The sequence below is a fragment of the Lathamus discolor genome, chromosome 5 (genome assembly GCF_037157495.1).
Source record: "Lathamus discolor isolate bLatDis1 chromosome 5, bLatDis1.hap1, whole genome shotgun sequence".
Lineage (NCBI taxonomy): Eukaryota > Metazoa > Chordata > Aves > Psittaciformes > Psittacidae > Lathamus > Lathamus discolor.
In genome coordinates, this window is record NC_088888.1 from 34,388,720 (window position 1) to 34,401,759 (window position 13,040).

The following is a 13,040-nucleotide window of genomic DNA, read 5'->3' on the forward strand; positions in this document are numbered from 1 at the left end:
CTCCTGGAATAAAGAAAATGCTTGCAGCAATAAGAATCTGCTTATTGTTACTGCTTTGCACTTACTTGCTTTCCCTCATCGTAGGGGATGCTTGGCTCTTGATTGAGGTTTGAGTGGTTTCATTTTACTGATTTTTTTTTTTTTTTTTTTGGGGGGGTGGGGGGAAGGTATCTGTTGGAATTTGGGAATTTTTTTTTTGCCTGAATACATGTTGACTTCTTGTCATTTCAGACCTAGTTACAAAGATTTGTCTTTAGCCTAGAGTGATTTGTGTGCAGTCATCTTTTACATGTGAGGGACAGGTGACATAGTTGGGGACAGTAGGAGATGAATTTGAGGCTTTCAAATGAGAGAATGCCTTGTGTGAGTGAAATAAGGTTGTGTTTGTGTTTTGGGGTTCTGCTTTCTTACCTTGTGAAGATATATCACTGGAATTCTAGTTCATGTTTATTAATTAAAAATACCCATTTCTTCCTAAAGTATTTAGAGAGCTTGAGTCTTAATGGGGGAGCCGAAGACAACACAGGTCTTCCAAGTACGGAGATAGAGAGTCCGTAGTCCGTAGCTATTCTGTATCATTGAAGTTGTAGGGAGCACACCTTTCACGGCATTAAGGCTTTTTATTCCTCACTGTTGATGAGCTGGTCATATTCTAGTTGAGAAGACACACCTATGTGATCACTGTGCTTTTGAAGTGATTAGGATAGGTGATTATTAGGACTTTTACAATTTTATGAAGGGAGACAGCGGGGAAAGTGCTGCTGCTTAAAATTATGTTGATTCTCCTTGGATTCCATCTGAGTAATGGAGAGCAGGATTTGGCTCTCTAGTTAGCTTACATCTCTCTCTTCATGGCAACATACACAATTGAGAGAGCATCCAGATTCATTGCCGAAGAAAGCAAAGTGAGCCAGCTTGCTAGATGTCACATCTGTTTGTTTCATTCAGTGATGTGGAGATCCTCAGCCAGCCAAGGGCTTAGGTACACACTACTGAGTGCACCTAATTCTTACTACTTACGAACAAGAAATTTTTTGTCTGTGTTCTATTTTTAACAGGCTTCTAACTGATGAACCTCGAAAGCTTGGTCTCCCTGCACCTCTTCATTTGCTTTTATTAAGTCAGGAGTAGAGATATCTTATAGCTTCGTGTTTTCAGCAACGTTTTCTTACTATAAAACAGACGTGTGAGTTGTAGTCTGAGACTGAGGTTGTAACATGCATTGTGGAACTTCTTGTTTTGGAAGGTGTGTATAGATTTAAATGTCTGTAACAGCTGTTACAAAAGTAGCAGCTTCTGAGATCTGTGCATACAGCTTTGTCTGTATCCTCCAAAATCGGAAGAGGATGCATTCTGTGTACCAAACCAAAAAGGCATGAAAAGATTACTTGCCCTTTTGTTGCATATGATTTCCCACATCTTCCTGCAATAACAATACTTGCTGCTTGCCATCTTTGGCTTGCTGAGTACACAGGCTGAATTCTGTTCTTTTCCATTAAAGGCCAGCTTTAATTTCGGGCAGGAAGTAACATTGTATAGCAAATCAGAATCATTGAATGGCCCTGTGATTGCTGTAAATATCTACATCACTGGGTTTATGTCGGTTCCCCATCTTTTATTTTTGTTCACTTGAATAGCGTTTAATTTTCTCTCAGTGGGATACAACATTAGTTAAAATATGTGATATCCCTGTTGAAAGAAAGAAGTTAGTTGGATTGGCTTTGTCTTCGGTAAAATGAATTTATCATTTTCAAATACTGTGGATCAGTGAGGAGGAGAGGAAGTACTGTGTAAGTAAATGTGTTCTGGTAGAGATGCCTTCTGCTACTAATCCTCTTTCTTCTGTTCCTCAGACTTATTTGTATGTGCACTTCCCTTCATGACCATAATGCAGATTTTTGAACCTTTTTCTTCTTTCATTCTAGGCTTCTAGAAAACTTGATATGCCTTTTAAATCTGGAAGGAATTTACCTGGAAGAGGGTTACAGCATTGAGGAGGGAAAGAGTGGTGGCATGTTTTCCTCTAAAGCAGTATTGGATTTTCAAGTTTGTGGGTTATACCAGGAGAGGACCAGACTTTCAATCTTGTCATCTAAAGGCAACTAGCAATATATGTATTTGGCTGGACCACTCAATATTGAAGAATATTTACTCTTCGTTTTCATAAGCAGTTGTGGTTTTGTGCTTGAACTGGAGGGATAAGGAAAGAAACTGCCTAGGCATTCCATTTTTAAGCTTATCAGCCTTATTGTCAGCTATGCTTAGGGATAAACTGTTGTTTTGATGAAACTTAGAAAGCCTGTCCTTGTCTTTGTTTTCTTTCTCCAAATCTGTTTGTTAGAGCATGATTTTAGGTGCTTAGACTGCAGTTGAGAGCTCACTGTATGAATTATGTTTGGGTTGTGCATCACTGTGTGCCTGGCAGAGGAATTTGGTGGAACTGGAGGAGAATGAAGGGTATAAAATGCCATAAAAATTTTAGATGTAAAATTGATGTCAGAAGCAAGTCTCAGGAGATAATACATTATTGGGGAAGCAGAGAGATTTAGTTGGGAGGAGTGAGGTGGGGTATATTTTTTGTTTTGTTTGGGTTTTTTTACCATTTGAATGTCTAGGAGGATGGGTACATGTAGAAATAGCTTGTCTTTTTGGTACTGTAGTGCTTGCTCCAGCACTTCTCTCTTCCCAGTCTTTGCTCTGGCCAGTTCCCTGTCTCTGCCCTTTCTTCCTTCCCTTTTTTCTCCATGGTGTCAGAAGAGAGGTGCTCTCCACCACAAAGTGTGTTTTCTGAAAAGTTTTATGGATTGTGGGTTCTGTTTGGTTTTCTGCCTGTAACTACTGAACAGGGTACAGAGCCCTGCAACAGCACGCAGCCCCCGCCTGCAAATAATGGCATTTTGTCCAGGGCCCAGGGTCTCCATTTTATTATTTTCCATCTTCATCATAGAAATTAAATATGTAGTGGTCTGAAATTTTATTTATGGCTGATGCTACCTTCTGACTTTAATGAGCAAATGGGATAACTCAAAGTAGTGAGAGCACTTGGAAGCTGCCTCTTTCATGCTTACAGCTGTATCACTGGCTGTATTGCATGATAATATGCAACTTGTGTCTTAACAAAAACATAAACCTGACTTGGAGCACATATCAAAAGCCAGAAGAAAGGATGTAGTTATGGATATAAACCCAACTGAACTGTGGCAAAGCAACTTGGAAGTGGGTTTATTTGCATCTTTCCCTATCTGCATATTTATAATTAATTGCTTCTGTATACAATACAAGTACAGTATTTAGATGTTAGAGTGTCTGGAATACATAGCAGTATAACAGGTAAATATGTGGCTGCTGTGTCATAGCACTTGAAATCCCAGTATTCTCAGGAGTTGTGTTATTTATTAGTCCTTTCCGAAGGATCTGTCATGTATCTGCATCACCAGCAGCAAGCCACTGGCAATATTGGGGTTTGGGTTGGAGACACACTCGGGCCACTGTGGATGACAATGAGATGCCGTGTTCTGTAGGATACTTCTAGCATCATACACCAAAGACGTGTGCGTCAGTGCTGAAGACAAATCTAGAGATGAGGGGTGGAAATCTTTGTTCCATTGAGAGGTTTCCTTAGTACCGAGATTTCACTTCCAATTCCTCACTTCCTAATTCAAGCATCTTCTAATAGTTTGTTGGTCCAGTTTAATGGTTCAAACCTTTATGACTCCATTAAGAGTTGGATTGGATCACTGAAACCTTTTCATTCATGTGTAGCGGTACACCCACCATTTATGCTAGCATAGATTATTGCCATTAATACTGTTCTTTAAGAACATATGGTTTAAATATCTTAAAGTTTACGGATCTGGGCTCTAACCAGTAATGTTCTTTTTCATTGTAAGTCTGTTATAAATGCCTCTCAGGTTAGAAAGTAATCCAAGGGATGGAATTGTATTGGAATAGTCGGCCTCGTCTTTCTTTTTCTAAAAAAATTGGGGATAATTCTGTCTGGCAATGAGAATTTATCCATCACAGTTCATTAATGCTTCCAAACCCTATTTTTAGCTTTTTCCACAGAGTTAAGAAATTAAAGTATCCACTTGGGCTGCAGGAAGAAGAAACTCTGAATGTGTTTTTGCTTCCAAGGCAAAAAATCTTGTCTCAGTGGGACAAGCGAAGCTTGCCCATGCTGTTGGCAGCATGTTAAAGGAAAATGTTGCTGATGAAGCTAGAAATCTCCGTGGGTAACAGTAAATCTTTAACATAAAAAGGGGTCTCTCTTGCAAAACTGACCAAAGTAAAAATTACAAGGTGACCTCTTAAAGAATGAAGAGGTTCTTTTCTGTACCTTTCTATAGTAAATGTGTATGCTTATCAAACTATTTTTGAAGTCACTGCCGTGCTGGCTACTACTTTGTCCCCACTGCATCAAAAAGGGGGCTGAGGGCAGAAAGGAGACAAAGTGGGAATAAGGAAAGAAGAGAAGCTGGAGGAGAGTTTGGGTCACTTCACATGAAATAGATGAACGGGAGTGAAATGTTGCAATGTTTTAGCTTTCAAAAAGCTGTATTTCGAACACTGCGTGCTTCATCTCAAAGCCAAGTAGAGCACTCAATGAGGTTATAAAAATAGCTGATGAATAAGAAAAAGGTGATGGGAAATGTACATCATTCCCCACCCTTGCCATCCCCTGTGCTTGCCTTTAGACCCCTTGCAGAGGATTTGTTACCCTGCCAAGGAAAAGCATTGCCCTTGTCTTCTCTTCAAAAACAGCTAAAAGGAACGGCTTGTTCAGCATTACATCCAGGAGCACCACATCTTCCTTCTGTACTGTGGGGTCCTCTGGCTGACCTGTTCCATCACCAGTCAGCTTGAAAAAGGCTTTATTTATTACCTGCAAGGCAAAATACACAAGTAACTGGAGTCATCAGAGCATGACAGTGAAGAGATAAATGAAAGCTTGAGTAAATGATAAAGCACATGAAATAATAACTTAGCAGCACAGGATAGACTCTGTGGATGGTTTAGAAAAAGACATTGGAGTACTTATTCCAGAGCATGTGAAAAAACTCTACAACTGCTCAATAATTTAACATAATTTGCCTTATTTTTATGAAAGACAGCCCTCTCCTTCAAGCTCTCCCTCCTTCACCTTGGGACTTGAATGCTGAAGCCTGTCTTCAGGTGAGGTTGTGTGCTGCACGCACCCATGTGTGTGCCATGTCTGGGAGTAGCCCCTAAGTGATGGATCCTCAACAGCCCAGGAGCTGCAGCCTATACTGCATGCTCCAGCTGCGGTGCCTGGAGGTGTTTGAGCTGGAGGTGGTAACAAATGCAGTCTAACTTGCCCATGCAGTACCTAGCACACTTGGATCTCAAACTTCATCTCACTGTTGCTGTTTGTGTTTGTGCTGTGATGAAATTTGAAGTTTGAAGGTAAACCTGTTGCTGCAGATAGGTTAATCTAAGGAGTATTCATATCTTCCAGTTACCCTAAATACCCCCAACTGAGCATGTCACACGTGGCTCTGAGTGGTTTGTTGTAGATAAATTCACGCAGTTCAAGAGGCTGAAACTGAGCAGGAGGCATAGCTTTTAAGTGCCACTAATGTGTACTGTACCTTTCCAACTGTGAGGTTGGCATCACTTATTCTACTGAGATCTGCTCCCTTCCCCAGCAGTGTAGGCAGTTCCATGTTGCCAAGAAGTTCCTGTAGATCAGAGCTGCCTTCTATTGTTAACTCTGGCAGTGTTAGTTTAATTTCCCTACAGAAAAAAGAGAGAGAGACACAAATGAGTGCATGCTCTCCACTGTGAAAGCATGGTGTTTGGGCAGTACTGCGGAACAGGCTTGTGATAACAGCCACAAGAAATGCTTGGTGTGTGGGGAAAGACAGCTACCAAGGGTTAATGGGCACCATGTTACTGTTTCCAAGTGGGAAGTCAACCTAAATCTGCCCTGGTTATGCTATTAAACCTCAGAGCATCCCACTTTGTGGGTCCTGTTGCTCATTTCCTTGAAATACCCCAGATAATAAGCCAATCCCTCTGAAGTCTAGTTTCCCTGGAGTGAGGCCCCCTGGGTTTATCATGGAATGGCTTGTGTTGGAATGGACCTCTAAGATCATCTAGCTCCATTCCCATGTCATGGATTTGCAGTTGTTTGTGCTCAGTGTTAAACCCTCCCTGACAGCATCCAAGCCCCAGTTAGTGAGTAGGTGGGTCTGTGCAGTGCACCCTGTCTCATTCTTCCCTATGGGAGGATGCCTGTGCCCAAGCCCTACCTTGGAGAGAGTTGCTGGAGCCAGGCCAAGGACTGCAATGGCAGCTCCACATCGCTGTCATTGATGGGCTGCAGCAGAACCAGCAGCATGGTCTTGCTGATGGGCACTTCAACCACAGCAAAAGTCCCACTGGCATCAGTTTTGTAGTTGAATGTCCCCACGAATGACAGCATAGGGACCATGACCTTCGTATTTGAATCCACCCAGAACTCCTGAGTCTCTTCAAGCCGGGAGGCTTGCTTAACATTCACTGAAAAACAGATTGAGAAAGAGGAAGTTGATTCTTCCTTCATTCCCCTCCTTTGCCCCTCAGCCAGTATATATGTTTGTTTAAAACCAGCACACTGTGCATTAGACAAGAGCTATGTGTATAAAATCAGATTTAACTGCTATAAACATATGTATCCCGCCTTTAATATGCTTTCCGGTGGCATGAGGCAGAGGCTGGTGCAAGCTCACAGCACAGGGACCACAACCATCAGGACTGCAGCCAAAGCTGTTGTATTTCTGCTGGCTTTGTGGCCTTCCCTGGGAACAGCATTGCTGCTTGCTTGGTTGCCTGCTTCCTCACAGTGGAGGGTTTGCTTAGAGTTCCTCTCCATCCCTTGGGTTGTGTTGATAGTACATTTGGGAGCACATCCATCAGGGCCAGCCTTGCTGCAGGAGTGCTCCCAGCAGCTGGGAGGGCTCAGGAGAGAGAAGGTAGCACAAGCTCTGGCTGAGATCTCACCCTTGGCAATCTTATGAGCCAAAGCAATAAGGAAGGTAGTAAGAACAACTCTGACATGTCAATTGTGCCAAGGAGGTTAGAAAGGACACACCTGAACATATACTAAACTTTCATGTAAATATCTTATCCAGTTCAAAAGTATGGGAAGCTTTGCTCTTACCTCCTGCTGCTTCTATGCAGCTTTGCATTTCTGCATGTTATTTGCTCGCTGCCACAGATCAGTGCTGCTGCCCAGTTAGGCAGGTAATCCTGTTGGCATTAAAGAAACTACTGCCACATCACTGAGAAGGGCAAAGATCAGAAATGTCAACACTGCTGTGTGGTGGCATTAGGGAATTAGGAAAACAGATGTGTATATTGTGTTAAAGAGAAGAACTCCTTACATTTAAATATTTAGTATTGATATAAAATAGCAGCTGGTCCAGATCTACCGTTAACATGTCTGTTCTCCAACAAATCCACCTAAATGCTGGACACTGACATATTTAGTGAGTGATTTTGCATAGGAACACTTGCCTCTTAAATGAGCTTGCATAAAAGCTTTAGGCACATTTATGCACTTTCACCTAGTATAACTTCACCAAAAAGAAGCAGCAGGTAGGAGATGTAAAAGGTGCAAGCAAAACAAAGAATAAGGCAGTAGTTCACTTTTTTCTCTTATCTTACAGTAAGGGATGCAAGCAGAAAGGAGCCGCTTTCACAGGGTCTATATAACCTGCAGAATCTATTCTCACAGGATAGCAAAAGTCAAGACTGTAACAGAGTTAAAAGGAAAAAAAAATGAGCATTTAGATAGCTAAAAGCATCAAAGTGGGATAGTAATTGATTTTAGATAGGCTTGGGAAAGATATTGCAAACTTTCAAAGCTCTCCTACTGACTTTGAGACTGAGTCCATTAATACTGTGCCAGTTGTGAAAAAGGACAGATCAGCACCACTGTCTTTGAAGCAGCTCCCTGTGGCCTTCCCAGGAGCAGGGCTACTACCCATCCTCCACCCAGCCTTCAACCCCAAATAAGCATTGCTTCCTCATACCTGCCAAGCGGACATCCACTGCAAACAGCAGGTCAGCAGATGGATCGACTTCTGTCAGTAAGCAGTTGCTTTGGCCATTGCTTTTGGCCTCCATGAAAGCGTTTATTTGCTTTACTGCCTCGCTTGGGTTTGTGAAGTCAACAGCTCGGGCATAGAGAGCATCAGCAGAAGGGAGCAAGTCCTGCACAAACAGTAGGGATAGAGGCACACCAGGGGCGGAGAACAGGCAGAGCATCTTGGAAAACTGCAGCTCCTCGTCCCTGCTCTTGACCAGGTTTTCAATCATCCTCAGGATGGAAAAGACTTCCCGCCCAAACACCCGGGAGATGCAGTCGGGGTCTCCAGAGGCAGGAACAAATCCCAGCAATCCCTGCAAATCAGCTGCCGTCTGGTTTGAGGCGCCCAGGTAGAAAGACACCAAGGAGCCGTAAAGGCTAGTTGGGGACAGGAGCAGGTTTTGGCCCCGCCGCTCCTCCCGCAGCGTGCTGTAAAACCGCACGCCCAGGTTATGCACAAACTCCTTTAAGTAGCTCAGTGCCTGCTGCCCCTGGCTACTCCTGCTTGGGACCTCCAGCTTGTCCTTGTTCAGTTCGTCTTCATAGGCAGGTGTGGTTTGAGACTCAATAGAGACAGGTACAAAGGTTTTCTTTCCCTCCGGAACCTGGCTTTCCAGCTCCTCACAGGTACCCTTCTTGAAAGAAAACAGATTGAAAGGGTGGACATAGACCCGGTCACAAGCCAGTGTGGTGAGGCACGCCAACAAACAGAGCAGTTCTGCTACCAGATTCATGCTGTAAACTTGATTCCACGGTGACTGCTGCAAGAAAAAGTCAGGAGGAAACAAGACTGATAAGCCTGTAGTAAACACAGTTTTTCTTACTTGCAGGGTGAGGTGTTTGTGTTGCTTTGGAGTTACAAAGGCAGGAATTTAGTGCTGACTGGTCTGACTGTGCCCCCTTTAAAGCCCAGGGTGAGATGGCCACCAGTTTCAGTGATGGCAGGTGAGGAAGTGCTAAGCACAGGTTTGACCCCATTACCCACTGCAGTACTCTAAGGATTTAGCATGGGAAGCAATGTGGTTGCGCTTGCAAACTAGAGTGGGCTAGTTCTGTCAAAACATTATAATAATGCAGCTATATAGCTCCAGGGGCTTGGTCAGAGCACTCTCTGCAAACTGCTGCACTAAATCTTGCTGACACGTGGACAAGGCTAAGCGATTTGCCTGCTGTTACATGGGAAGTGGGTTTGGAAACCAGGTCCCTTGAGGTCCGACCACTGAACGTTCCCCCTTTTTCTGCCTAGTCAGCTTAATTCTTGGCACTAGAAGAGCATTTTGTATTCTCATAGCCCAGGGCAAACATTCTTCTAGCTCCTAGGCAAAAACACTCAAGGCTTCATTATACAAACGTGCCAACACTAAAGCCATTTCCGTATCTCCTTCCTTATCTGAATACAGACTTAGAAGGGTAAGCTGAGTTTTAGTCTGCTGTACAGGCAGTCTTCTCCTGTTGTAAAGGACCACCTGCTGCTCTTGTTTTTCCTCGTGTCCAGGGGATTTTACTGGGTGTGGATGTCACTGGTGTTCTGTCACAAAAGGTCTGGTGCATACTGGGAATGAGAAAGGCATGGGCACAAATGCACAAACATGCATGGATACACACACCCATGCAAGCACACTGACAAATTTTGCATTTTTATAGTTCTTGCCTTTCCTGCATCCAATGTTTTGGCAACCAATAACTCCTCTGTACCCTCCCTGGGTTTGTAGTATGACTTTGAATTTGTATATTTGAAACACAAATGCATTGGAAATTACACATCTATAACACTTATCATTGGTCAAAATGCTGTTGTTCAGAACTGTATTTTTATTCTACTAGTCGTTTCTTGTTTACTGTAGCTCTGTCCCCCTCTTTTGTCCTTTCCAAGCTCTGCAGAACTCATTGCATGGGCAAAATGCTAACAGCAGAGCCAGTAGCCAAGCTCTGCTCTCCACTGCCTTTCTCCAAGATGTTTTGAGTTGCACCAGCCTGTCAGGTTTTGCAATTCTGGCAGCCTGAGCCTTTTGAGAAGACACAGTGCAGTGTCTGTCTCTTCAACACTTTAATTCACACAGAGTGGAAGTATTTGTGTTTAAATCCAGTCATTCAAGCCCTGGCACCTTCCTAGCTTGATTTACAATGTATAACCACAGTCACTTCACTGAGGGATCACTGAGTCTTTCATGCTTAGTAATACTCCAGTTTGCAGCATTGCCATTCTCTTGCAAATACAAAAACTGAGACATGCAGATGCTTGGTAATTAGACATACCTTGCTAAGTACATACGCCCTCTAAAGGGTGCATCTATGTTCCCAGGCTGTAGGCTTCTAACAACTTGGTTTGCAAATGGAGTTTCTGCTGTTGCGATGGTCCCTTAGAATTTCTGAACTTCTCCCTAGCCGGTGCCTGCAAGTCCGGCCTGAAACTGTTTGCTCCCCAGAGGTATGCAGGCAAGGACCTGCTGTAGATCTCTTCATCTAAGGATTGCTCTTCCCCATTAACTGCCACCCCATCTCCTGAATTAGCATGTAGGCAGCAGCAGCGGGTGCTGCCATCCCCTCTGCTCTCTGCTCTGTCTTCACCTCCCCAGTCCTGCTGGCAGCAAGTGACATGCATCACAGAGCTTCCTCATTGCTTATGACCAGTTAAAATATTATCCTGGGATGTGCCTTCTCAGTTTCAGCTTCAGAGTTAGCCCAGTCACTGTGCTAGTGTGTTTCTAGGCTGCTTGCTGCATTTTCCAGACTGGGATAGCTCAGAAAAACAAACTAAAAAGCCATAAATTAGAGGCACTGCCCTGCTCACCCTGTTGTCTCCACCTTACAATTCTTTTGAAGCATTTCTTAACCTTTCCTGCGGCAGCCAGGAGGGTGACTCTGTGCCCCCCAGTCAGGCTGTGCCATTAGGCATTTTTGGTGCCCAGTGATTACTTCTTTACAGCTGCCAGAGCCACCATGAGCAGAAGAGGAGCAGTTCTCACTGCCAGCATTTACGCTATGACCCCATCTATGAAAAGCCAGCGTGTTTTATTTCCCTAGAGAAGCCAGCCCCAAGCCCTTCAGAAAAGCAGGAAAATCAGAGCTGAACGGCTGGCATTCAAAGCAAATCCAGTAAGTGTGCTTACTTGCCTTGGGCCTGCTGTGTGCCACCCCTCCGACACCGTCCCCCCTCCAGCAAGCTCCTCTTTACCCTGGTGCGGGGTGTAGCGATTGCAGCTGGATTTATGCCCTTCCCACGGGAGGGCCCTTTCCACAGGGCCCTGTGTGCAGTGGCGTTGCGCAAAGCTACTTTACATCACAGGCTGTGGGGACAGAAGGAGGTAGCTCAGGACAGACAGGACCCAATGAAACCTGAGCACAGCTTAACACCGGCTGCATAGAAAGTTCCAGCGATGGATATGCAACCTTTAACCGAACTCAGCACATCTGTGTAGCCTGCAGTTACACATTCACTAGGACAGACACTGGTGTTTCGCTATGCAGAAGAACTTATTATAGGAGCTGAAAACAACTCAGCTCGGTTTGGGCCAGGTTGAAAGGAATGCAGGTTTCTTTGTGCCTGTTATACGGTTGGATCATGTATTTTTCTCCTCCAATAAATTGCCTTTAATCTGTGCCTTGCAGCCTGGGTGCTCAGTGAGTGGGACATGTACGCTACTGTGGATTAAAATGATGAAGCTCTCAATTTGTACCACATCTTTCCCTCTTGATCTATCTAGGAAATCAGAAGATTATTCTTTTTTCTCTTCAAAGCAAAATGTGTCAAAAAGGAGAGCATGAAAATTAGATGGATGAGATTGCCAGCACCACATCACAGAGACAGCATCCCTCCCAGTCTCAGTTTCCCAAGCCCTCTTTGGCAAAAGGGGTGGGATTTGGACACCTTTCTGCTCGTTTTCAAACCATCCTGCTGTTTTGGTGTGCCCCTTCTTCCTCTTTCAACAAATAAACAGTGAATCAAACGTGATGTGGCAGTTGGGTTAGACTGGGTCTCATTCAGTGCCCTTGTTATAGCTCATAATTAAAATCCCATAGCTTTCGTGAGAGTAGGGCTGATTTAACATCCATGCCCTGATTTTAGAGGGCCAGTCAGGCATGGTTTGTACTGCGCTGCCCAGTTCCATTCGGGTTCAAGAACAGAGCCAAGACAGAGAGGGATGTTTTTAGTGTACATGGGCAGTCAGACCTATGTAGCTGAAATGGAGACAGGGTCAGCTGAGTCCTGCCAGCCCAAGTGCTGCTTGCCAGGTGCCTAACACCAGAGGGATGGAAAATGTCTGTCTCTGCAGCCCTGCTTTTCACTTAAACAACCTAATTACCTTAGCTCTAATAAGGTCTGAAAATGGCTCTTAGCACAGGCCCATAGGACATGGTATCATATGTACAAGGCTTAAACAAACAGCTTGAAATATTCAAGAAGTTTTGTCCTCTTGTTGCCTGAGCATCTCAGTTGAAGAAGCATCTGGCAACAGAACAGCCCCTGATCACTTGTCCTATCACAGGCAGCTATAAAATGCGTGTAGCCCAAGCACAAACACAGACAATGAGAGGAGCAGCTCTTCCAATGAAGATGCATTTTGTTCAGTTAAATGCTAAGTAAACAAACTAGGTTTTGGTTTGCAATCCATTTCTTTTCCTTTTCCATTGGAGGGCTGGGTAGAATGTGTGACAGCACTGCCTACATCTGTCTCCCACGCTGCCACCTATGCAGATCCATGTGAGGTAATAAGCACCAGTGGTGGGCACAAGTGGCCTGTGAGCTATAGCTTGTCAGCTACATCATTCTAGGTGAGTCTTGAAGACAGAGAAAAAGCAAACCCAGCCTGATAGTCTCAGTATTAAGGACACTGAAACCAAGGCTGTTTCAGTGAAGGGCACCTTGTGTTCTGTAAAACTCTGGAAAGAATCCTTTTTAACAAGAATTATTGACTTTGTCTAATAAGTGATGCTAATAACATACACT

The 13,040-nt window shown here is 44.0% G+C and overlaps 1 protein-coding gene across 1 annotated transcript; it reads right to left on the reverse strand.

Annotated features, from left to right (window-relative positions):
- Positions 1-3,196: 3,196 nt before the first annotated feature.
- AGT (angiotensinogen) lies at positions 3,197-11,343 on the reverse strand. Its single transcript, XM_065680319.1, has 5 exons — positions 11,203-11,343; positions 8,037-8,853; positions 6,273-6,522; positions 5,610-5,754; positions 3,197-4,882 (listed from the first exon to the last, which is right to left on the reverse strand). Exons 2-5 carry the CDS (start codon positions 8,824-8,826, stop codon positions 4,691-4,693), a joined length of 1,377 nt encoding a protein of 458 aa, XP_065536391.1. The 5' UTR covers positions 8,827-8,853; positions 11,203-11,343; the 3' UTR covers positions 3,197-4,690.
- Between the last annotated feature and the right edge of the window lie 1,697 nt (positions 11,344-13,040).

Bases quoted from the DNA above. Each gene is read 5' to 3' on its own strand.
- AGT (XM_065680319.1), bottom strand. From the start codon at position 8,826: ATGAATCTGGTAGCAGAACTGCTCTGTTTGTTGGCGTGCCTCACCACA. The intron at 5,755-6,272 runs GTAGGGCTTGGG...TTTTTTCTGTAG, and splicing joins CTCCAGCAACTCTCTCCAAG to GGAAATTAAACTAACACTGC. The intron at 4,883-5,609 runs GTACAGTACACA...TTTGCCTTGCAG, and splicing joins CCAACCTCACAGTTGGAAAG to GTAATAAATAAAGCCTTTTT.